The 23,021-nt window shown below is 42.4% G+C and overlaps 1 protein-coding gene and 1 long non-coding RNA gene across 3 annotated transcripts in view; one reads left to right on the top strand and one right to left on the bottom strand.

The window, feature by feature from the left end:
- The window catches only part of LOC134572638 (uncharacterized), a 454,902-nt gene that overhangs the window by 148,910 nt on the left and 282,971 nt on the right, over positions 1 to 23,021 (top strand). The gene's annotated exons all lie outside the window — the stretch shown is intronic.
- PPP1R37 (protein phosphatase 1 regulatory subunit 37) overlaps positions 12,440 to 23,021 on the bottom strand; it is a 38,070-nt gene continuing 27,488 nt past the window's right edge. Inside the window, exons 5-13 of one of the 2 annotated variants that reach the window (XM_063431712.1) lie at positions 22,611 to 22,730; positions 22,350 to 22,500; positions 21,583 to 21,738; positions 20,704 to 20,816; positions 20,305 to 20,446; positions 20,002 to 20,168; positions 19,088 to 19,709; positions 18,607 to 18,702; positions 12,440 to 14,689 (exon numbers count right to left, since the gene is read on the bottom strand). In XM_063431712.1, coding sequence (XP_063287782.1) covers positions 18,608 to 18,702; positions 19,088 to 19,709; positions 20,002 to 20,168; positions 20,305 to 20,446; positions 20,704 to 20,816; positions 21,583 to 21,738; positions 22,350 to 22,500; positions 22,611 to 22,730 — 1,566 coding nt within the window. In that variant the 3' untranslated portion in view covers positions 12,440 to 14,689; position 18,607. Of the gene's footprint in view, positions 14,690 to 17,745; positions 17,895 to 18,606; positions 18,703 to 19,087; positions 19,710 to 20,001; positions 20,169 to 20,304; positions 20,447 to 20,703; positions 20,817 to 21,582; positions 21,739 to 22,349; positions 22,501 to 22,610; positions 22,731 to 23,021 lie in introns of those variants that run through there. The other variant, XM_063431713.1, reaches the window with a different exon arrangement.

Below are 23,021 nucleotides of genomic sequence, written 5' to 3'. Positions count from 1 at the left end.
GATGTGATAGTGCGGAGGCACTACTTTCATGTAAAAGAACATCTTAGGGATACGCAGTTGCAAATAGATGGCACCCCTCTATCAAGCATGCACACTGCGCAAAAGGCGAGAACTGCACCTACTTACACAACTTCTTGTGCAACAAAACCAGTGCTACGCCTGATGCCATCCTATCAGGCTGACAGTCCAAAAGGACAATAAGTTTCACGTCTTATCCCAGCCTTTCTGGACAAACTAGGCCAACCACCACTCACCCTGCTGCAACCACAGAGGCCCACGAGAAAGGGGCCCTTTAAAGCCGCTCTGGAAATATCTGACGCTCCAGGAGCAAGAAGCTGAAACAGAAGCACTCCAACCAGAAGCACCCTCCATTTCACAAGCTCTAGGACGCTAGAAGCAAGCCAACGGCTACCGACTTACTCCTCAAACCCTCTGCGGCTCTCCAACCCTGTTCCAGCTTCTCAACCGCAAACTGTGATACCAGGTTCCCAAGAACATTTTTATTTTTCATATCCTTTTGAGCTCTAATATCCAGCAGAATGCATGATTAACTATGCCCTGACATGTAAACATTCCTTCCCTCTCCAGCCTTCGCCTACATACCTTCACTGGCGGGTGGAGGTGGGGGCTTCTCATTCCACTGTTAGGCATCTCCCACTGATATAAGACTCCACAAATGTGATGTTGCTCCCTTGAGCGGTAGTACAGTGTGACCCAGAATGCTGGAACATGCACGCAATGCCCCTGGCCGACCGCTGTTGTGAGACCATGGGGTATTCCGTGGCGGGAGCTTGTAGGCCAGAGCCAGGGTGCTTGCACTTATAGTCATACCATGGTTTAGAAAGCCCATCAATGACTTTCCAGACCATCACCTCACTAGCCACCCCTCTCACTAACCAGCTTTCTTTTGGCACAACCTGTGAGGAGTGCTACTGGCCCTGTTCCCACTCCAGGCCTTCCCGCACCATTCACCCTCCTTCTACTTTCGTACCACAATCAGGCCCGGTTGGCAATGCTAGCCATCGTTAACACACTAATTATGGCCAACCTCACCACAGTCACTGGTGGGCAACTCAAGCACTGGCTCTATGGCTCTTAGGTATGATGGGGCTGGGGTGCAGGGTGGAATATGATTGGTAATTAGCCCTTATGACTCGAGCTCTCTAGAGGACTGTTTTCCTCATTGGCATAATATTACTCACCTACGTTCACTCCAGGCAGGAGTCTGACTCTCTGCCAACTAGCTGCCCCTGTGATCATAACGACTGCAAGATACAACACTGGCTTGACCTACTCTCGATGTGCTGCTGGTATCGACGATTTGATGGCAGCTAATAGGGGACCGCTATGCATGCCTACCATATGTATCTCACATTTCTGTGCATAATAAGCCGATGCCTTCTGTAGTGTTGGCCTCTGGTTCCCGCCCTGCCTTCCCCCACTATTGTGGGACCCAGCCTCAGAACCACACTATAGTGGCCCAACATTATAGCATCTAGACTGAGTAGCCACCTTCGGGGACATGGATCTCACCAACTAACTTATCCTCAGAGGATCAAACAGCTCAAACTATGCACACAGACCTAATAGCTTACACTAGTCCACCCCTTGTCCAACCCGGGACAGGACATAAGGGATTGTCAAACTGGGCTTGAGATGAATACCCTCATCTAGATTGAGAGCATGGTTAGATGGTACTGGGAGCTGTCCTTCAGTAACAACAGTATTATGTAGGTCATCATTTAGTATATAGAAATGTAAAACTGTTGTATTTCAAAAATATATACTTTTTTCCCTCTCCCCTCCCCTTCACGCCCTGTTTTCCACACTTCATTGATCTAGATTATAGTGCAAATCTGACCCTCTGCTTACCACATGCTTATGCTGCTCTCTAAATGGGGGACAGGGACGAAAGCATTTTTGCCCTACCTTTTTTTTTTTGCTTACCGTGGTTCACATGACAAATTTCATGCCTCTTGTAACATATCCTCAGACTATACTCAAGTCTCAAACCACAGAGAGGTTAGGAACACGTACCTGGCCCTTGATTGTTTCCAAGTCTGGTAACACACATGACCACTAACCCAAAGCCCCAAATGCCCACTAACCGCTAGCAGAGGAACCCAAACTGAATCCACTTTTACTGCACTGACAAAATTGAAAATATTGACATAAAAAAATACTTCTGCCTTAACACCACCACTGACTCTTCTCTGGGAATGATTTGGCCGCCCATAAGGCAGTCATACACAGCAAACTGATCACAAACCTTAAACAAAAACAAAAAAAAACTTAGAATGACAGGGATCACTGATGCCATGGCTGAATTAAAATGCCAACCCACTGATGATATCCTGACCCAACTGACGATGATTAGGGACAAACTAAAGTCCCTCATTATGTCAGACACGTCAAAAGCCCTTATGTGTTTGTCCAGTTAAGCACCCTGAATTCCAGACGAAGAATTGAGTGCACTTCCATTATCTATACATGTTTGGAATTCGTTGGAGTGCCTGGATTATTTTCTTTATTCAAATGTTACAATTGGTCCTTTTTTGGTACTGGGACTTGTCCAGTTAAGCACCCTGAATTCCAGACGAAGAATTGAATGCACTTCCATCATCTATAAAAGCCCATATGTGGACATATTACAAAAAAAGCACTAAAGCAGACTCAATGTTAGCAAGCTATCTCAAAAGGCATGAGGGAAGCCAAATGGATCTCGCAAATCCGTATGACATCGGGCACATTTACTGATGAACCTTAAGCTATAGCACAAGCATTTGTCCAATACTACAATAAACTATACAACCACAACCACACCCGCAATGGAAACTGCTGACATGAATGGGAAAAATCAAAGCATTTTTGGCTCCCCTACATTTAGCCACACTATCATGTAATGCTAGGGAGGAATTGTCAGCAGACATAGAGATTAATTAACTCAAATCTGCTCTCCAAACTTGCAAGTCCGGCAAAAGCCCATGACCAGGCTTTTAAGCTTGTACTTCAAAATGTTTAGTGAAGATTTGCTCCCACGCCTCTGTCGAGTCTTTAACTCCCTTCTAGAAGTCCAACCCCTTCCTCCAGAGATGGTCTCAGACAACGTCTGCCTTATCTCCAAACCAGGTAAGGATCACCTGGATCCAGGACTATACCAACCAATTTCCCTACTCAACTAAATTAGAGATTAGTGTCACTAATATACTAGATTGCCTACTTACAACCAGATAAGGATGACGATGGGCTTTGGCTGCAGTTTGGCTCCACTGGTCTGGTGTAGAACAGGATCTCTGGAGGCTGTTTGTAACTGTAGTCACAAAAGAATGTTCTGGGGAAACGTGAAGCAGTTTTTTTGGGCCCCTTGCACAGCTTAAGGTCTGGGCCCCAGGGCCTGACAGTGAGTATGCCCATAAGACCCACCCATAAGTCCACCTACATGTTCCACCCATGAGTTCGCTCACAGGGAGTGGAGTGTGTAGGGGATGTGTTATGTGTTAGTATAGAGGATCTAAAGTGTGTGCTTATGGAATGTAGTGTATGCGGATACCAGTTTGTGTAGGTGATGCAGTGTGTTTAATGGATAGAAAGCAGTGTATGTTTGTGTGTAAGGGATGTATTGTGTGTTTCTGGTTGTATTTCAGTGATGCACTGTGTGAATCTGTGTATGTGTAAGGGATGCAAGGTGTGTTTCTGTGTATGTAAGGTATGCAGTGTATGTCTGTAAGGAGTGCATTGTGTATGTGTGCAAGGGATGCATTGTCTTTGTGTGTAATGGATGCATTGTATGTTTCTCTGTTTAAGGGAAGCATGGTGTGTTTGTGTGTGTAAGGATGCAGTGTGTTTCAGTGTATGTAGAGGGAAGCATTGTGTGTGAAGTGTGAAAGAGAGAGGATGTGGGGTAGGACAGGAGCTGATCTCTCCTCTCCCCCCTCACACTTAGTGGTCTCTTCTCATTCCAGATCCCCTAGTGTTCTCTCCTCCACTCCCCCACCCTCCCCTAGTGGTCTCTCCTTCACCCCCTCCCTCAGTGGTCTCTTCTCACTCCCGCTCCCCTAGTGTTTTCTCCTCCACCTCTCCCCCCTCACACTTAGTGGTCTCTTCTCACTCCGGCTCCCCTAGTGTTCACTCCTCCACCCCCCCCCCTAGTGGTCTCTCCTCACCCCGCTCTCCCTCCCTCAGTAGTCTCCCCTCCCCCCTTAGTAGTCTCTCCTCACACCCTCCCTCCCACCCACTTAGTGGTCTCTCCTCACCCAGCCCGGGTTAGTGGCAAGACACTTAGATATTGCTTTCTTTGTAATTACTATCTACACCACTATCACGACTCTTGCCCTATTGAATACATAGATCTCCCTAGGAAAGATGAGCTCCGCAAAGCGGACTACTTCTGCTATATCCAACTACGTTACTTGGCTCAACGCCCACGATAAAAATGGCAGGCACGGCACCACCTACACCATTGAAAGGCGAAGCATGGACTCCCTAGTTTGCAAAGGGCAAATCTCTTCCCTCTACCTCTCCCTGACTACACATACATCTCAAATACATCTAACATATATCACAGCATGGGAAACCGACCTGGGACCTCCTGACGAACTGACTGACTAGACAGACATTTCATATACGAGAAGTACCCTAACAATCTGCATGACACACAAGGAGTAGGCTTACAAGATGCTCCTTCACTGGTATCTCACGCCCCAAAGACGGCACAAAATGGGTCAACTCAAATGCACACTGTTGGAAATCGTGCGGTGTGACCTGTTCATTGCTCGTTGTACAGCAGCTGCGGGTGGTCCCACACTCGGGTTTTGGACTTTTTATACTTTGTTCACTCACAACCTTTTTTCCCCATTTTCACATGCTTGGACCAATACAGCATACATGAAGACTGTAGTTCTAGTATCTTGCAATATGGATTTTTTTTTTTTACTTCAATAAATGTGCATTTTTTTTCTATGATTTCTTCCTGATGTATTTTTGGGGATTCCTTGTGAGTGCGGAACAACAAAATTGTCCTGTGTGAAGTATGGATTTAGTTTGGTTCAGTGCAACCTAATGGTTGACGGCTACTTTGTTGCAGTTATGTGCACACCCTGATCGATCTAAACAGTGTGCATTGGCTGTGGTAGGCAATCATGATGCTACAGATTTTTATACTCTATATTCCGCTTACTTCTCTTCTTGTGCGTTAGATTTTATTGTGTAATTTCTATACAATGTAAAAAAAAATTAGGGATCCGGCTAGTGTACCCAAATATATAAATAAATATGATAAGACAGTGCAATATTGCCTGTAACTAATTTTTTTTTTTTTTTTTTTAAAGATATTCTATTGCACTCACAAATTTAAGATGATTAGAGCGCCTTATGGGTGTCACTCTCAATGTCATGGGGCTAGGGCTCCTCCTTTGATGCTTGCCACCGGATGAAACTGACAGGTATTGCGGCAACCAAATTCCCAATCCAGAGGTGTTGTCCAAAAGTTCTCAAGAGAGAATGAAACGTAGGACCTGTGGACCTGTTTTTAGCACATTGTGCACTTTACCTCTTTTTATATGCCAATAAATATCCTTTTGGACAACACCCCTGGACGGGTATTTGGTTGCTGCAATAGCTGTCAGTTTCGTCAAGCGGCAAGCATCAAATGAGGAGCCTGAACTGAATGTAGAGTTGTGAAAAGTGCGTAACCCTCCCTACAACTATGCTCATTTTAAAGAGCATAATATTTAATCTATACATTGTGTTAGCATTTACTAGCAAATGGATAGATAGGATAGATTTGAGGGGGTGGGGGGGAGACTATTAAAAATAGGTATTTCTCCCACTTCTGAGTTAAATATTTGGCACAGACTCTATGCAGACAATGCAACGTACAAAGGAGAGCATTAAAGCCCCCCCCATAAGAGGCCCTTTGGTTATTCCAAGGATAAGCAGCCACAGTTGCTATGGAATCTAGGAGTGCTGGCTAGGGAGTAAAGGAACAGAATAACTGACATAACCCCCATTCAGATGCCGGCAATGAGCCCAACGTTGTGGAAGTGACCCCAAGCCAGGCATATGAACGAAGTGACCAGGCTGAGGTTGAGCAGACCAGGAGGTTGGTGTTACATGAAGAGTAAGACCAATGACGACAGCAGCACAACAGAGCTGGATCTGGGGTACGGTGAGTGATATCTCCAAATTTTACATTTAATACATTATATACCTCATGATATATTCAATGTATTTGGGGAGTATTAAAGCAAAATAAACGGCACTACAGGTTCACTTTAAAATGGAAAATTGTAGAACCCATCTGTGGTCAGTACAACAGTTTCACATATAGGTGGCACTATCACACAAGCATGTTTTAAGTAGTTACATATCTGGTAGAATTATTATTATATATATATTTTTTACATTATCATTAACTGCAAAACCAGTTGCACCATAATTCCTACACTCCTTTATTTGCCCCTTTCAACAGGAAAATAGTGACAAGCACATAAACTACTTTTTTTTTTTTTTTTTTATCTGCCTCATTGTTCAAGTGTAAACATTGAGCACCAAACATTCATCAATATGGCTGCTATCGGTTTACAAAGACGTTCCAATCATCCTGATTGTTAGTATTTACAAAGCGATAACTTTATGCAGTGCTATTCAATGGGTCCACGAATTAATCAGAAGTTGTAACATGACAAGTTCGATGTACAGTAACAAAAGGTTCACAGTCCGAAAGGAGTGGGGTAAAATGACATACAGAGGTATGGGTGAGATGGATTTTACGTGTGATAAAGTTAGTTCCTGGAAGAGCTTTTAATGAGTCTTTTTTTTTTCCAGATGACTCAGTTGTAGAATATGTAAAATGGGTTGGTAAATACAGGGAGATAGTTTAGTTTAGTTTAAATGATTTGCCATCTAGAAGAAGTTGGGTTTTAGCAATTATTTTTTTAAAAAAAAAAATTTAACGTTATGGAGGTGGAATGATGAACTAATGGTGTGGTAAGAGAGTTCTATAGGAACGCTGTAGCTTTATAGAAGTATGAAAAAATAGACACAGGTCTTTAGCATTAAAAAAATTAAAAATAGGAGCAGGATACTACAGTAGATGGAAATTGCATAAAAAGTTAAACTGAGAGGGGCGGAGCTTACCAGCCGAGCAAGCCAGACGCACATGGTGGGAGCTCCCACATCTGAAGCCTTGATTCTGGGCATTACGCCCGACCACCGGATCGTGCCGGCAGCGGACAACCACCCTCATATCCAGTAGGGAATGCCGAGTCCGGAGATACCCGATTCGGGGCTCTCCGCAGCGGAAAAGCCCACATCACAACCCGCGGCCTGCACAGGTGGGAGCCGCGGAGAGACGGCCGCTCTCCCGGTTCTCAGGCTGAGAAGGGGACACTCACGCACCGCTTCCCCCCCTCTGGACCGGTGGGGGATATCCCGGTCCCCACCAGCACGAGAAACAACAAGCCGAGACATCATAGCAGACACCACTGAACTTCCAAGCAGAATGGAAGCGGCGGCGCCCAAGATGGCGGACGAGCCCAGCCTTACTACACGTGGCCTGATACAGCCACAACACAGCAAAGACAAGCACACAGCAAAAGAGAGAAAGATGGCGAACCATGGTACAAGCAGCACCCTTGCCACTCCACCCAGACACATCCAGGAGTTCTTTGACCGACTCTGCTCCTGCTTATGGTCACAACTCCATCATAAGGTTCGGCCCTTTAAACAAGCGGTCCAAGCAATTGCATCATGGGTCCGACCAGCTACCTGGCGGCAACTGTGTAAGTACCCACAGCGAGCCGCCAGGGCGGCTTCCAGAAGGGGACGAAGGCAGAGAGCAAAGCAACGAGTGGCGATGGATTGCCCCTCAGGCGGCAGCACTCTTCCTCTCAAGCGTCCACAATCGGCGGAGAAAGCCCCTGGAAAAACGACTGCCCAGCCCCAGCAAAGCCTCACCGCACACGGACAAGCTGGAAGCCCAGCTCAAGCGACTGCTCACAGCCGGAATCGTACAGCTGCAGCACAGGAGATAACCCCCACACAGAAAGCCTCGGACTGCTCCCAGACCTATGCCGAAAGCCTGCCGACCTCTGGTATAGGGTAAATGGGGACACTCGCAACAAGATGGCGGACTGATATGACACTATGCACGATCAACCGACTAACTAGCACCCTTAGTACAGTTCATGCTAACCTACCAAATATTGCATACACAGGATCACCCAAATCGATTATGTAGTCAATGTTACTAACCCTGGTTTATGGCATTTTTTTAGAAATGTGTGCAATTGTAAAAGTTTGCATTGTGATGTGGTAGGTGTTATAAGTTCTCTATCTCTCTGCTTACTCTAACTAAAATGTCTGAGCATGCAGGTATGTCTGACGCTCTGCTGCTCCCTGGTGGATAAACTTAATTAAGCTTACAGAAATCTGTTATTGATCATGACCTTAACTCATGTCTTAACGACAAAAATCAGCTCACTATTTTGTTTTTCACACGTATGCCTAGCACAAATGCCGATTTAGATTTGTTGAACGACAGTTATCTTGCTGCATTTTATTTAATTTCACGCTGACGACAACGGTTTAACCAAGCTTGTTAAATTATAAAAATGTGCAGACTCTCATGCCACTGTTAGACCAATGTATATCTTGCAATACGCTGTTGTGGCGTCTGTTGATTCCTTGTACCCACCTGCACAGCAAAAATAAAGAATAATAAAAAAATAAAATAAAAAAAAAAGTTAAACTGATGCAAAAGTGTAACCAGCACAAAAGGGATTGCCTGCACCAACAATTACTTTAGAGATATATCTATAGATAAAACAAATGTCTTGGCAACAAACCCTTGGTTAATGTATAAATACATTATACAAATAGCCATTTTTGTTCTTTCTTGCCTATTAGTAAAGATAGGTAATTAGGAGCAGTGTTATAAAGTGATTAAAAGATAGGACTAGAATTGTAAATTGACCCTTAAAGGAAAAATAAAATTAATGTTTAGTAGATATACCCCGAATAAAAACATGCATGCATTTAATTATGCATTTTTCAGTGGAGTTATATCTAACAGTTTGCAAAAGCTGCAGATTTCCTATACAATCTCTCTGTAAACCCTCCCACTCTAACCCCACCCAGACTTTCTGTGGCTGTCCAATCACAGACTTACAAATCCAGCTCAATGAGAAGTCTTTGCAAGGCAGGTGCTCTGGGCAATTGCTGCATATTGAGTTTAGTTCCCATGAGCTAAACAACCAGGAAGTAACAGGACCAGCTGTCTGAATGCCATCTAGAGAGGCTTATTTATAAAAGTGTTTGACCCAGTCTTCAGACAGTCTGGGTACTCATGGAATCAAAAACAAGCATCATAACCATGGCAAGCTTATGTAGTAACAGGACCGGTTGTGTGATTGACAGCTTAAGGTGTAAGCAGGGCTGGCACTCCCTACGGGCCAACTATGCGCCCACCTAGGGCGCTCCTTAAGGGAGGGGGCGCCTGTAGCAGCTTAAATGCTAGTTTGGGCCCCTCTATGAGTGACTAAATCTGTACTGCGTGCCGCAGGTCATGCCACAGGGCGCTTGGAAGCACTTACATAGCTGCAGACTAGCGCCCGGTGGTATCAACCTCCGCACGCAAAGACCACAGAGAGCCCCCACCCATGGAATAAGCCAGCAGCGCAAAGGCGTACTGCTCGATTGCTCCTGGCCCTTCCCCTGTTCTCGTGGTCAAGAGGGCGGGAGGATAGCGGGGGCAGAGCTGAGAGCGAGGCAGCACGGCGCACTGAGGAAGCCTGGGACACATGGAGAGCAAATATGGGAAAAGTTGGGAGTGTGAGAAGCAGTTTGCAGTAATTGAGATGGGGGTTGGGGGGTGATTTTGGCATGGATTAACACAGTGTTGAGTAGGGGCAGCTACAAGCCAAGGTTTTAAGATGCAAAATTATTGTTATACTGCATAGTACATACAGGGTTATTCACAAAAAGTAAGAATACAAGGTGAATATCAAATTTAAAGGGACACTTTAACAACTACAGCTGATTGTATTTGTTCTGGTGAGTAGAATTATTCCCTTCAGGTTTTTTGCTGTAAACACTGTCTTTTCAAAGAAAATGCAGTGTTTACATTACAGCCTAGGAATAACTCCAGTGGCCACTCCTCAAATGGCTGCTAGAGGTGCTTCTTGGGGCACCCTCTGCATGCAGGCACTGAACTTTCCTCATAGAAATGCATTGATTCAATGTATCTCTATGAGGAGACGCTGATTGGCCAGGGCTGTGTTTGGTTTGTGCTGGCTGCCTCCTTGACAGTACCAGCCAATCCAATGAAAGCATTTCACAGAATCACTTCTGATGTCAGCCAAGCAGGCAGATCAGGGGCAGAGCCATCAGCAGCAGACTGGAATAAAAGTACGATTTTACTATATTTAGGAGGGGGCAAGGAGGGGCCAGATGGTTTTAACACTATAGGGTAAGGAATACATGCATGTGTCACTGACCCTTTAGTGTTCCTTTGATACCCAAACAGCAGATCTGTAAGTATAGCCGAATTAGAGAATGTTTCCAGTTCGGATGTTTTGGCCTTAAATTTGAAATTAACTTTCAATTTACTTAGGGTTTTCACCAAAGTGAGAGTTCTGTTTGAAGAACATATTTTCTTCATACACTATGGGTTACGTAAATGTTAGGCCATTCTGTTTCTTTAAAGCAAAGTACAAAAGAAAGTAAAATAAATCATTGGTGACAAAAGTAATCCTTTGCTTGTATTGATTAGCGGTTTCTTGCAAGGGCAGTGCTGCTACTTCAATCTACTTACATCGCTATTTTCTAAAGATTTCAAAAGTGAATTCAAAAATAAATGTAAGTATTTTAGGCCAAAAATCGTTTAACTTGAAAATATAGCCAGTGTGGGTAATTTTTCAAAAGCTGGTGTTTATACCTAATCTTTGAATTTATGACTATTCACTATTTAGTAAATAATGCTGTTATTCAGTAGTCTGAGTCCAGTGAATATCAGGTGCATGTGTCTCCTACCAATAAGGCCACACTAAAGTCACATTGAGACCCATTTTATATTTCCAAAGTACTTTAGGCTATGCTTTCGTAACTAATAACCAGAAAAAAAATAGAAATCACTATTTTGTAGATATTCCCAAAATAAAAACTTTTATGCATTTAATTATCTATTTTTTTCATTGGGGATATTATCTAAAGATAGCTCTGTGGCTGTCCAATCACAGACTTCTCAACGCAGCTCAATGAGAAGTATTTGCAAGGCAGGTGCTCTGAGCAATTGCTTCGTCTTGGATTTAGCTCCACTGAGTTAACCAAACCAGGACGTAACAGGACTTGTCTGCTTGAAAGCCAAGGAGGTGTAACCAGGTTAAATAATAAAAGTGCTAAATTCTACTAAAATCTGCACTTAAACCCCCCCCCCCCCCAAAAAAACCCCAAAATAATAATAATAGAAAAAAAACAAACAAAAAAAACAACGGACACATTCTTCACATGCTTTTCAGCATGCTAAAGTCTGGAGTGTCCCTTTTACAGAATATTACGATTATCTAAATATATAAAGTCAAAATATTGTTAAACAGATCGGCACACACCAGTCAAGCCATAGGACTTGCTTTTCCCACAGAAATCTCAAATGCGCAGGGATGTTACTACTGCAATGAATTCTGAGTGGGCATATGCAAATGAGTTCAACAAAACCACCTTTTCGCCTCATTATTCCACTTTATACATGGATTTCTTGAAGTTAATGTCTGCTGTGTACAGCAGCTTTCAAACAACTCAGGAAGAGGTGCAACCACTCATGTATTGTATATTTGTGAGTAAAGATTGGCTTAGTAAACGTTCTAGTCTTGCCATGCACAGGAACAGAAACACACATGTGTAGGAAATTCTTTTATTTGACCAAAGGAAGAAAACCTTTTTTTGTTTAAAACACAGCACAGTTTGCAGGGTGTATATAAGGGTCAACCATATAGGTGAAAGAAGGGGTATGCAGAAAGTAGTGTGTATGAATAAAAGGGTAATATTGCACACTGGGAAGCTTGCATTTCCTATATGATCACATTTGAGGTTTGAGAATTCGGTTTAAAAAAAAAATTATATATATTTTTAGTGGAGGGCGGCCGTTTTGATTCCTAGAATAATAGATGGGATTTGTCAGTTGATATTCGTGTCTAAAGTGGGCAGAGTTCATATAATCGTATAAACACAAATATTTACAAATGCATTCATTAGATACACATTCCCTCAGAAACTGTATGCTTTAATCAACATTATAAACTTTATGTACATTGGGAAATCGGATCAATCGCAACCCATAAAAAGGTATTCTTGATGACAGCCTCATATTGCAAGCTCTCCATGAAATTATTATTATTTTTTTATTTTTTTTACATATGGGTGTTTTTCAAAAACACGCTTTAAAAAAAAAAAAAAAAAAAAAAAAGAAATTGGTAACACACATGTTAAGATGCAATTTCTATACTGTCAGTTACGGATTTTGTAAAAAAACAAAAAACAAAACAAAAAAAACCTGTAAATCACTCTTCGGAACAGATTTAGCATTCTAACCTGTACAAAGTAACCGGGATAGGTAAATTTTTTTGGAAGAGCAGATTAAAGAAATAAAATTGATTCTCATGGGATAAAAATATATAGCATGCTTGAAAAGAACAGTAAGGGGGCGGGGGAATCCGTAACAATACCTTTATCACAAAAATTGACATTAGGGTAAATTAATTACACACCTAATTTGTTTAAAAATACATTGTGCCAGCAAATGTATACATTATACAAAATTAACCCTTTATGACAGACTCCTCCTCCTGTTTGCCCTTAAAATTGACCCTGGTTACGGCATAAATGGCCCTTTTGCCAGTTCATTTAACAAAGTGGATAAGGAGAGGCTAATAAACACTGCATATGCCATATGATGCAGCTGCCTCGCCTGTTCCCAGGATGCACAGCTCCTAATTTCCCACAGTTCTGTTAGTAAATTGCTTTATGTCACAGATCACCGCTATGCCGAGAAACGTGTTTTTTAAAATAACAAGTAGCATTAACAAAGAAGAGGAGGTGGCTCTGTTTAAAAGTGTCAAGCAATACAAACTTTATACACTTGCTCACACATAGTAATTAAAAAAAAAAAGTTAAGCATTTTAAAGGTCATCAATGTCACTTTTAGTGATTTTTAAAGTAAACAAGTGCAGCAGCATGTATTTTAATTATGTCTGTATATGTGTGAGTACAACTCAGTATTACAGTGTGTTACCTGATTCAAAATGGCCACCTTCTATGTCAGGCCTGGAGTCCACAGGCCCCATACTGATCTTAAATAGAAGAAAAACACATCCCAAAGCCTAAAACCTGTGGGAGGTGAAGCAGGGGATTATATATATATTAGATCAACCATACATACCCTCAGCAGAAGGGGACACATGGGAATTACTGCTAAACTAGTAACTCTATAAAGTTTCCTTCGCAATACCTACACACATATCAAGTGCACATTGAATGTAGTGATTTTCTGACAGATAGGGTAAGGAAAGCCATACTCCTATTAGAAGTGCAGGTGGATATAGGAGCACCAGAGAAAAGTCTTCAGATTTATTTATTTTTTGGTCAATCTGAGGGGCTGATGCGGTCTATGCCTTGAAATGTGTAGTTAAAGAATAATGTTCCCTTCCCTAATGGAAAAATATAGACCACCTTACTGTTGGAGACCCCTCCAACATACGTTCTAGGCTCTTCCAGAAATCCTGTATTATTGAGGGTGGTCTTACCATTTGTATCTGGCCCCATAATCACAAACCATGGGTCATTCAGACCAATAGCTGGGGTTTTACATATTTTCTGCCCCTATATGGATAAACCCCTATAACACCCTAGCATTTTCTGGCCATACAGCATGTAGTGAATATTTGTATTTTATTTTTGTAGGACAAATCTAGCAACCCATGTCACCCCCTGGGGAAGAACACAGACTTGCTTTATAGGACAAGCAGTGTAGTGAATACTATAGGGTCAGACCCATTTATCGTCTATAGCAATGCAAGCCAGCAGGTATCTCTCCAGCTGTCAAGCTATGTTTCCCATGATGCTTTGTATGCCTACTTCCACAACAGCTTTGGAGCTATGGGGCAGCTATCACTGCTACAGAGGTAGAACATTACAAATAAGATGCATATATTATATTACGTAAACCCTATAACAAGGTACTGCAGATAATTAGAGCTTTAACATGGTGGCAATAAGCAGTGTAGACAAAGTCCAAGGGTCCAACTTAAGTCCAGAACAGAACAAAAACAAAACAAAACTTCTAAAGCGGGTAACAGTCCAGTGTGAGGGGTAGATCCAGCTTTGTGTCACTTTCAGCACAGTGGAAAATGTCATCATCTCTCTGGAAATCCCAAAGTAGTGGAACCCAAGAGTTCTTTAATGCGATTCTTAATTTACCTTGTGCAAATCCTATTGTAGATAGGAATTCCATGCGCCTTTATTGCCATCACGTGGAGGTGGGCTCAGGATCGCCTGAAAAGTCTTGTTGTGGAAACCCGTGTTTTACGATCCTTAAAAGGTCCCATTCTTTAAGGCGAGATAAAAAGGGGTTTCAGAAGAATCCAGGAAATTTAGAAGATGTAGCCCCCACCCCTCCAAAGAGCAGGAAGAATTCACCCTACAAATTGGAGAAAGGAGAACAGATATAATGCATTGATACAAGCAGTAAAGTGGGGCTTATTGAATAAATTGGCAACTGGAGAATATGGTAAGTTTTAAACCAAAACAACCAAGCCACAAAAATGGTCAGATACGTTTATCATCTCAGATATGTTGATGCTTTGTCGTGCAAGGAGTCTGACCAAGTGCTTTGCAGCACAAAACAGACACTGATTCCACCATCCTTAGTATCCCTGTTGCGGATAGCTTTTTCTCTGTGATTGACAAATGAAAGGCACTTCTGTTTATAACCCTTCTTTGGGTTGAGGCTTTATTTCTGGATTGCCACATATGGGAACTGGCTACAACCCACATGAAGGAAACCTCACGCCAGCCTTCTCGATACAATGAGCATTCATATCCTAAGGTAGGATGAATATATTACATTTCACATTCTTTGGCTCAACTTATCCATAAAAAAAAAAAACACTATTTATGCATAAGAGTGAAGCCATGAAATAACGTCAGGATACCAACTTCTAGAATAGATCACGGTGAAGGGACACAAAATAATAAAATAAAATCAGGTCTAGATTTCGTTCTCTAATGTTGCCACCATTACGAACACTTTCTAAATGCCTCCCCCAGTCTCTACTCTGATGGTTTCCCTCCATCTTTCAGCAAATACCAACGAGCATTTCTTGAATTCCATCTTGCTTTCGTCTAACATGTACATGTACTAATGTGGTGTTTGATATAAATATCTAGATAAATGGAGCACAGGTACGTGGCACTGATTCACAGCCTGCCATGCATTAAGAATCATAATGGAATGCAGAGTTTGGCAGCTACAGAAGTCCACTCTAAACCAGTTCTAATGTTTCAGGTTGTTGGTTTTTTTTTGTTTTTTTTTTTGCATCTGTCGAAATAGTCAGCTTTTCACACAGTAACTAAAAGTATTAATTTTACCCATTTAAAGTGCAAAACTCACCATTTAAGTGGCTTGCCCCCCCCCTCAGCCCGCTTAAAAGTTAATAAAACACCTTATTTCCAGTGCCGGGCGAGTGTTCCGGTGCTGGGCCCCGCCCCCTTGGTGACATCAGAATTGCCCATGGGGAAAGCATTGGATTAGCTAAAATTCTACAAGGGGGCGTGGCCAAACAGCACCTCCTCATAGAGATGCATTGAATCAATACATCTCGATGAGGAAAATTTAGCGTGCAGAGCGTGAGGACGCTGAACGGCAGTGCTGCCTACTGTGCAGCACTGAGCCAGGAAGCACCTCCAGTGGCCATCTGAGGAGTCCACTTGGAGGTGTCCATAGAGGCAATGTAAACACTGCCTTCTATCTGAAAAGGCAGTGTTTATAACCATTGCCTTCAGGCATTTTTATGCACTCATCAGAACAACTACATTAAGCTGTAGTTGTTCTGGTGACTATAGTGTCCCTTTAATGTTGCATTATGGTTTTATTCTACATTAAACACACCGTGTGGGTAGTGCTGGAGGTGCAGGCTTAGTTCTCAAAAATATTTGAAACTTTTTTTTTTTACATTCTGATTTTTAATTTTCATTTTACTATATATAAACATCTCATCTTATTTCACTTTACAATCATAGTACATCATGAATTCCTCCTTCTTGGCAAATATCATGTTTAAGCCTTTTACATTGTGTCTCTGTGGCTATAACAAAGGCTGGGAATTAAAGGGACACATAAATAGGAAAGTATTGAGTCAATGCATGGGCAAAGCCTAATATTCTATGCTTATCTCCTCCAGAGACTTATCCTACAGCACGTCTACTAAGGGTTCCTCTGCAGTAAGTGTTGCGGTTTGTGCAGATACACATAATATCACAGTGCCTGGTTAACGTAGCTAATTGCTCCTTTGAAAGGCACTATAGGCACCATACCTACTTCATCTCATTATATTGGTTATAGTGTCTGGAGTCCACTGGTGCTGTCCTTCCATTCAGTGTTACGGTTTTTAGTGTTTTAATACCAAACAAGGGTCCTCCAGCAGCCCATCCCCTCTGTACTACTTGGACTAATGAAGAAGCATTAGCCTGAGCAGCAATGGGTAGCTGTGTTTGGCTGAGAGATGATCACATTCAGCCTATCACAGTGACATTGCAAGTATGAATCGATATGGCTACGAGGATATGTGTAATCTATGCCTTAGCTATACCTCCAGTCGGGCTGGGCTATGGGAATCCAGAAACCCTTAAGTGACTCTCCAGTGTCAGGAAAACATATCAGTTTTCCTGGCACTGCAGAATCCTGCAGTGCCCCTCTCACTCCCACCCCACATCCCATGTTTCTGAAGGAGTTAAAAACCCCTTCAGTGACTTACCCGAATCCAGCGCCGATGTTCCTCGGCGCTGGGTCAGGCTCCGCCCACGCTCCTCCCCCGCCGATGTGGGAGACCTAGTGTGCATGTGCCGCGTGCGCATTAGACCACTACATAGGAAAGCACTATTCAATGCAACACTTGAGGTCCTCATGCATAGCGTGAGGACGTCCAGTGTCATTTAAAACACTTCGGGTTTTAAGAACTCAGAAGTCCCGCTAGTGGCTGTTTTTATAAAAACTGCAATAATTACACTTGCAGGGTTAAGGGTGATGGGAGTTGGCACCAAGACCACTCCAATGGGAAGAAGTGGTCTGGGTGCCTGGAGTGTCCCTTTATTCACTGATCCAAAATAGTTTAACTCTGAATGGAGGGACAGTGACAGGGAACTCCAAGTAATATAACCATTCAATGAGATCATTATAGTGCCTACAGTGTCCCTTTAAGTTATTTGTGGTCAACAGGTAGGTCTGGGTGGTCAGTTTTATGGAAGGTGTAATGGAAGCCCAGTTAAATGCATGGGGAAGGCAAAGGGAGTTGTAGTTTGGAAACAAGTGGAGTTCTACCTGTTGGTTACCCTGCTTATTGGTGATACCACTAGTGATTCCATAGGGAAAAACAAAACAACAAAAAACATACAGATTAATAATAACCATTAAAAGGACACTATAGCATTAATACAAACCTGTTAGTAATTAAAATAAAAAATAAAAAAATACTTTCCAGTGTCGAGATCCAGTCCCTCTAATAGTCTAATCCAATACTCTTAATGGAGCCAGCACTGCACTCCTCCAATCTAATGGAGTTGAGCAGTGAGAACTCTGTTTCTGTTCTCACAGTGAAAGCGTCCTTGGTGTGTCAGAAAAACAGCCAATAGAGGGAGCATTGTGTTTCTACTAAGCAGCACTGTTTTACATTGCAGGGGTAAAACATTGAGATGAAGTGGTCTGGGTGCCTTTAGTGTCCCTTTAACTGTAGATTAGAAGTTGATGAGGAAACAAATAACATTAAATAACCGTTTAGTAGACATAACTCCAAAAAGATATGCATGTCATTTGTTTTTCTCTTCTCTGGGATATGCTTAATCTTGGCTTGCAATAGCTACAGATCTAGTATCTGCAGCTACTGCAAATCTTAAAAGTCTCCACTGCATAGACTTTCTGTAGCTGTCCAATCACAGACTTCCTAATTAGCTGCATTACAGCTCATTGAGAAATCTTTGCAAGGCAGGTGTTTAATGAATTGTCTGTCTCCTTTGTTTAGCTCCATTGAGCTAAACAACCAGGAAGTAACAGTACCATCTGTCTGATTGACAGCCGGGGAGGTGTAATAAGGTTGATGTAGAATATTTCTATTGTCTATTTCTATTGAAAGCTGCACTTTTTTAAAAAAATTGAAAGGCTCTGTCTTTATTCTTTTTATAGTTTAGTGTGAAAAAAGTGTCCTGGCTATCCTTGGCACTACAGATATTTGTGAATAACATTTCCCTATTTGCTTTTTCCACTCAGGCTTCATGCCACCAGCAGTATAGTCAATATGCCTTTCTGTTTTACAGGGAAATTTAGTAGGGTTAGATCATCCGTACCTTACAGTGATACAAAGTTTAGAGAAGGGTCTGGTTCCCTAGAAGCATCCTGTAGCAAAGCCTCCAATTCGGTATCACTAAGCGTCACATGGGAATCTGTAAGGAAATTAAAGTTAGAAAGGCTCATCTACACCAATATCAAAATTAATATAGTTATACCAAGAATGCCACAGCACCAAACATATTTGGGTTGAATGAATTGCTGATTGTGTCAGAGCGGATCATACTTTTGGGAGAAATAGCCCACCAGGGCTGATCATAGTGTAGGGAAACAAACCTGTCTGACCCAATGCAAAAACAAAAGAACTGGAGAATGTGATTGGAAATGAAGAATGGCAGCTTCCACAAGTGGAATAGGCAAAAAATATGAATAGGGATAAAAAAAGAAATAGTTATTGTTATGCAGTGAGAAAGAAAAAAAAAAAAGTGATGCATAATGATAAATTTGGAGTCAGATCCTGGCACATTGAGTAACACATACCAGACCCAGCCTTGCCATCACAGCAATGTGTTGTCTGTACCAAATCCGCCTCAAGTCCATTGGTGAGTGCACGGATACCTTTGGGGAGCATCCTTACCCCCCGAGTCTCAGGACCCTCATTGTCTCCCCTAACCCCTTCAGTTGCATTTGGATTCTCCACACGTGTCACCAAGAACACCTTGTGACCTCTGCCAGGGCTAGAAACTGCCACTTGTCCTGGGGTGCCTTGGGGTTGAGAACTTGTTGGCTTGTTTTCCCTCCTTTCCACCTGGTCCTCCTCCTCCTCTGTATCAGAGTCTGACTCATCCCTCTGAGGATCTGTGGCAGTTGTAATCTCTCCATCTTCTTGCTTCTCAGGAGATGATGTGCTGTCCTCCATGGCAGTGATAGAATCCTCGGGGGCAGTGACAGAATCTTCAGCGACAGTGACGGAACCTTCAGCGGCAGTGACGGAATCCTCAGGGTTAGTATCAGGATCTTCAGAGGCAGGACAAGCAATTTCAACCATAGAAGCAGATTGTTGGAGACGCTCCTCCTTTTCCTTCACCAACACAAAGTTTCGTCGGCAGCCGTTTTGTATCTCTGTTAAAAGAGCCTTCTGTGTTTCAATGAAGCTCTTAACCTGGGGGGAGGGGGAAGGAGAGAATTAAGATGAAATGTAAACGAAGGTGAAGGAAATACAAAGCATCATGTCTCACAGACAGGATAGGAACATCTAGGGCAGGGGTGTCCAAAAGGTAGATCCCCAGATGTATTTAAACTACAGCTTCCATGATGATTTGTCATTCTAAAGGCATGTAAAGCATGATGGGTGTTGAATTTTTACAACATCTGGGGATCCACCTTCTGGACACCCCTGATCTACGGCATGCTCAGAGATGGAGGAGAGCTTTTTCACAAAATATTAAACTCACAGTCTCCTTTTTGGGTTCGCGGTCCAGGTCCAACCTTAGTAAAGACTGATTGACACGGAGTGCAAGAGACAGCGCCATTAGACCTCCTGTTTTAATTTCGTTCTCTCTAAGGTCCAGACGTAGGAGTCTGGGAGACTCGGCTACGAACTCTGCAACAGCTACTGCCCCTGTAGGTGGCAAGATTGGAAAAGGAAGAAGTGAAAAAACAAAAACCCTTAAATACTGAAAGGACACTAACCTCATGAGCTGTAGGTGCTATAATGAATAAAAACTATTTTTGCCAACGATTGTCATATGCATTACCTTCACAGGTGAGTTTGGCAGACGCCAACCCAAGGCGGAGCACACTGCGATTCCCAATCAACCCATTCTTAAGATGACGTACGCCTTCATTACCAATTGCATTGTGGCCAAGATTCAGGGTCTCTAAAGTTTGAGTGTGAGGCTGAGAGCAAAAGAGAAAGATTGAGTTAAAAAGAAAATGTTGAAACACGAGAGAGAGAGAGAGAGAGAGAGAGAGAGAGAGCGAGAGAGAGAGAGAGAGAGAGAGAGGGAGAAGAGAATAAATAATCTATGTGTGGTGCTTGGAGACAAAAAATAAATAGTAATAAAAAAAAGAAAAAGTAGGGGCAAGTTTACAAACCGTTTCTTTAACCTCCCACCCCCACTCTCTTCAGCCCTCAAGACGGATGTCAGCCTCACCAGGCACATGCTCATGTACACCATGCCAGTGTGGGTCAGCTGGTTGTTCCAGAGAACCAGGGTGACCAGGCCTTGTCGCTGCTCCTTCAGTCCCTCGCAGATGTACGCCAGACCTGGGAGTAGGTGGAAAAGGGATGATGGAGTGTAGACATCACCAAGAATATCCTAAGCATCTGGCACGGCAATGCACCACATTAGTTTGGTGGGAGCAGCTTACCAGATGGCAAAAATAATGCAGGAGGAAAATGTCTACATGCACAGGTTTTGATCCACATGCCATGTTAGAGTTTGGACTCCAAGTTACACAGTTTTAAAGAGTTTATTATTTTCCTGCATTTTGGGATTATTCCCTTTTCTCAGTTTCCGTATGGAGTCAGTGAATTTACTACAAGAGGGGTTATATCTCATGACCCAATACAACACTTTGAGTAACCATACAGTATTCTACATCAATTATCGCACAGAAAAGTATAAACCTAGATTAAATGTAGATGAAAAAAAAAAAATATATATATATATATATATACACACACACACACACAACACGTTGCTTTAAAATTGCAAGAGGTTCTGAAAACTAAAATCAGATTTCTATGTTTATAAGAACATGTGATAAAAAATGCCTAACCTATCTCCAATATAATATGCTAAATAAACAAGGCAACGCTAGTCAATGTAGATTGCTCATTTTTACACTGTTCTCCTTTTCAACAACGAAAATGTTAGATTTCAGTCATATGACTGCTGTACAGAGTTTCCCCAAGTTGATTGTGGTTTATTATAAGCCTGCTGGGGAGGAAGGGGGTCATTTTTAGTTTAATAATAGACTCATACATCACACAATGGCTTGGCAATAGAAACAGGACATGTCACACTTACCAGAGTCCATAATATGGTTGTTCCGCAAGTCCAGGATTTGTATACAGCTATTAAATTTTAGGACATTTCCCAACTGAGCTGAATCCTGGAGATTGTTGAGACGATTATCCGCGAGGTATAGCTCCTTTAACACTATGTTCATCTTTAGGGCAGTAGCTAAACCAAGAGAGAGTGGCATGGATGAAGCAGGTTGACATGTCAAGGAGTGGACTAATGATTAATGAATGTGTTTACAAGAGTGGAGAGAGAACACATCTTACAACTTAAACTATATACTTGTAATCTGAGCTATGACCTCATTATTGATCGCTTACGGCAGTGATAGAATAGAGTGATAGAAGACGCAGACCAGTAAAAACCATGGGAGAATGACAGATGCCTGCCTTGGATACAAGTTAAACTGACACCATGGTACCTGAACGCTATGGCAAGATATCTCAAACTGCTGATTTTTTAGGTTGTAAGTTTTTAATTCCAAAACAGCAGATTGTCCAATTGTTTGGAACTTTCTATTGACCTTCACAGCTAAGGCAGACAAGCTATAATATACATTGTGCAATTGGATATCACAGGCTTCTTAAAAGTATACCGGTCACAGTAGCACAAATTGATTTTAAAATGAATTAGGGTAAAATATTATTGATACGTTGTGCTACAAAAGGTATAGTCTTATTGTATGGTCGCTTTTCTCACCATCCTCTTAGTTTTCAGCATAGAGAACTTTGACAGAAGGTATACCCAATCTTTATTATGTGACTATCACTAACCTAATAACATCAAGGGTCTCCCAGACAGACTGGAGTTCTCAAGGTGTAGAACTGTTAAGCTGCTGCTGATCCGGAGTGCACGGGCCACAAATGGAGCTGAATGATCCAGTAAGGGAGTATTGCGAGCATCCAGGTACTGTAGGCAGTTGGTCTGCATGAGGAACATAAGTAGAACATTTTTATCAAAGTAATACTACCAAAACACAACGCAAGTAACTGCAAGGGGATTAAGGGCACTATTCACACTTAGAGCGATCTTACCTTACGCATCATATGAGCAGCCGCCTGCCAACCACGGGTGCCAATGTGCTTGTTAAAGGAAATGTTGAGGTGTGTTGCCGACTCATAGTACTCAATCATATCAAACAATGCGGAGGCTCCCTGTGGAGGATTTATAGGATTAATGGGTGACTATTTATAAAGGATAATGAATGAATGTGAATCCTTTTGACAAGATGCCCTTCCTAAGCACTCATGGTACAGTCCCAAACTGCCCCATAGGAGTGCAGAGCCACCTTGCTTATGATAATTAACCTTCAGTCTACAAAAGATAGGTGTCATACATCTGGAGTACAGGGGCTGTAGTGTAGGGTGGATAGTGGCCAGCGAGATGCTCCATCGGAGCAGCTCCCGGTGGCCGTTGACGTGCTCTGCCCGCCACTACCAGTTTGA

This window comes from Pelobates fuscus, chromosome 9, assembly GCF_036172605.1.
Source record: "Pelobates fuscus isolate aPelFus1 chromosome 9, aPelFus1.pri, whole genome shotgun sequence".
Classification (NCBI taxonomy): domain Eukaryota; kingdom Metazoa; phylum Chordata; class Amphibia; order Anura; family Pelobatidae; genus Pelobates; species Pelobates fuscus.
This window is presented reverse-complemented; position numbering and strand designations above follow the sequence as displayed.